This window comes from Hipposideros armiger, unplaced genomic scaffold, assembly GCF_001890085.2.
Source record: "Hipposideros armiger isolate ML-2016 unplaced genomic scaffold, ASM189008v1 scaffold_113, whole genome shotgun sequence".
Taxonomy (NCBI): domain Eukaryota; kingdom Metazoa; phylum Chordata; class Mammalia; order Chiroptera; family Hipposideridae; genus Hipposideros; species Hipposideros armiger.
The window spans coordinates 1,428,596-1,431,761 of record NW_017731463.1 but is presented as its reverse complement, the minus strand read 5'-3'; the positions used below and the strand labels follow the sequence as shown (position 1 = coordinate 1,431,761).

General features: G+C 37.1%; 1 protein-coding gene across 1 annotated transcript in view; it reads left to right on the top strand.

Moving 5' to 3' along the window:
• RGS7 (regulator of G protein signaling 7) overlaps positions 1 to 3,166 on the top strand; it is a 469,804-nt gene that overhangs the window by 459,075 nt on the left and 7,563 nt on the right. Inside the window, exon 10 of the mRNA XM_019647554.1 lies at positions 2,970 to 3,068. Coding sequence (XP_019503099.1) covers positions 2,970 to 3,068 — 99 coding nt within the window. The remainder of the gene's footprint in view (positions 1 to 2,969; positions 3,069 to 3,166) is intronic.

The following is a 3,166-nucleotide window of genomic DNA, read 5'->3' as shown; positions in this document are numbered from 1 at the left end:
AGCTAAAAAAGAAAAAAAGGACAACGGAAATGTTTCTTCTCTCTAGTCTGCTAAGTTACACGGAACAGTATGTAGAATATGACCCGTTCCTTGTGCCACCTGACCCTTCTAACCCATGGCTATCTGATGATACTACTTTCTGGGAACTTGAAGCAAGGTAAGTGGCATTTTCTCTTCCCTTTAAATATTTCACTTATTTCAGGGTCGGAGTGAAATAGCAAGAATACTACAGCTGATTAATCATAAAGGTGATTTTACTGTGTCTGATGTAAAGTTCGCATTGAAAGTAATGGTTTTGGAACCTTAGATATTTGTATTTGTATTAATATTTGCATTTCCTGAAGGACTGGCACAAAGTTACAGGTGTAAGCGTTTTAAGGTAGACTGGTCAGAATTGGGATCTTCAGTTATTTAAATTTAGCTCATTGTTTTTAGCTCCCTTGAAAATCCACATCGTCACAAAGGCCCATGTAGTCAAGTAAAATGAATGCTAAACCATATGTTCTTAAGCCCAATACAAGTATGCCATTATACATGCAATTTTAAAACAAAATGGTGTTACCTTAAACACTCTAAGGAAAACTGATAAGAAGATGACTTCTTAAGAAATCCAAAGTGTAATGTAGGACCCCCTGGCTTCTTTCATTGGGTTGAGTACTATGTCATCAGTCTTGACAGAGTCAAAAGGAGGTCATTGCACATCACTTTACAGCGTGATATTTAGAAGTCTGTGGCACTGCTCTAGGTTGGATTTATGGACCTTCTCTTTGTTTTGCGTCCTCCCAGTGGTTCTGAAATGCTTGACAAGTGCACAACTCTTCATCTGTGAGTTCTAGATTTCATAGATGAGGAAGCTGGAACCCCCAAATAGTCTTACTCTGCCAGGATTAGGCCACACATTTCATTGACAGCCGAGTTCTAAATTAGGATTTAGACCTTCTGGTTCCCAATGCATTTTCTTCCAGTACAACCACCACCATGAGACTGCATTGTGTAATGGGGAAGAAATTGGGCTCTGGGGTCAGAATACAGCAATATTACCTCTTATCACCTGTCTGACATCAGCAAGTTATAACCCTCTTTTGTGCCTTGATTTTTTTTATCTATAACATGAAAATTATAATAGTACCTATCTCTGTCAAAAAAAACTACAAGTCCATCTAGAATACCTTCCCACCTAATGCTCACTAAACATTAGACTTTATTATCAATGCCTAATTTACACATCACTAGAATTTCATGCAGAGTCATCAATCATATTTTTTTTCTTGAACATTAAAGATGGGATCTTAAAGGTATATGTGATTCTTAGGGGAAATGTAACAGCAGAAAGGAATGTAATGAAAGGAATGTATTGGGTTGTGTTTTATCTCCTATAGCAAAGAACCCAGCCAGCAGAGGGTGAAACGATGGGGTTTTGGCATGGATGAAGCGCTGAAAGACCCAGTTGGGAGAGAACAGTTTCTTAAATTTCTAGAGTCTGAATTCAGCTCAGAAAACTTAAGGTAAGACATGTTCTATAGATCTTATGCTACAAACCCGAGGTACCCACCTGTGATGGGCCTGATTATTTAGGACTTATTACTTATGTAGACTGATGACTCCCCCACCAACATCATGATGGCAGTATGAACCCACTGAATTTCTGCCACTTGATGGAGGAAAAAAAGGGTAACCAAGACAAAACCAGTCCAACGTTATCAATTCCTCATAATGATTAATTTTTACACTGTCTTCTGATCTATTTATTATATAAATTTGGTTCATTTGAAATGGACTCCTCAAAGAAGTGTAATACCTAGATGAATGATTGGCAAAGTGGAAAATGGCCAATAACATTTATGCGATTAAATTAAAATATCACCTATTTATCAATATTGGTGTTCTTTGCATATTGTTTCTCAAGTCAGAGCTAGAAAAGGAGATTGGGGGCCTGTATCAAGTAACTTGAGACAAAACTATGGGGGCAACTCATTTACTTTGCACATTAAAATACAGCCTCAGGACAGTAGAAAGCAACACTACNCCACTAGATTAGGAGTTCCAATGGAGGAGGAAGCATATCTATCTTTGTTTACTTCTAGATCCCTAACGCATAACACTAACTATATCCAGCATATAGTAAATGATCAATAAACATTGAATGAACGAATGAAAGAAAGAAAGGAGAAAATTCAATTCATTCATTTCTGTCCTGTTAATAATTAACTCACAGCATTTGTACTACTCCTTGGGTTTAGGAATTGACAGGAATTGAGTTCCAGGAGGTTGGGGCTAGGACAAGAGAGGGGAGATCAGAGGACCTACCAAAGGTAGTCTGAGTTGGATGATTCAGATAAGGTTAAACCCAAGTCAAAATCTGTTAAAGAAGGGATAAAAGCAAACTAATGGAGCAGCAAACTGGAAAAATCAAGTCCAAATGGTCAGTGCATAGAACCAAGGGGTTAACATTAAGAAGAGAGAGAACCCACATGAAAACAGGTCAGAAACAAAACACATCTGAATTTGGAGACACTGGAAAGGTTGGTGATGGTTCTGAAAATTGGCTCATTCCACATATGGATCTACTCTTTTCTGATTTCATGAGTTTCTTATCACACCTGCCTGGTGACTTTAATATTGTGGGGTTCATACAGTTGTAATATGTCCTCATCCTTCATCCTCATGTCCCAAGAAAGAGAGCTCTCAGCCCACCCCCAAATTTTATTAGCACATTTACCATGTTCTCGCCATATAATCAATTATTTTGTCAAAGTTAATAATCACGTATTATTTTCAAAGAGTCATGCTTCTATGTTACATTCAAATGATGTTTATTACAGCAGTGCTTTTTGAATTTTGATGAGAAGCTTAATCAAAGATGTAGCAAAGTTACCTTACGGAATATCTAACACAAAATTACCTTTTAGAAAGTCTGTGACTACAAATGGTATTTTGTCCTAACATATTTCTTTTTTAATTTCATATAGTCCGTCTATGGTTTACAAAATGATATTAGAAGTCACAGTCCTACCCACACACCCATAACAGAAACTAAACCTCCAACAGAAGATGAGTTACAACAACAGGTGGGTTAACCTATAAAATTACCCGTTAATGGTTTACAGAGTAGCAGCTCTGAAAGCCAGATAGTGAATATTAGTAGTCAGTATTTTATAAGATCATT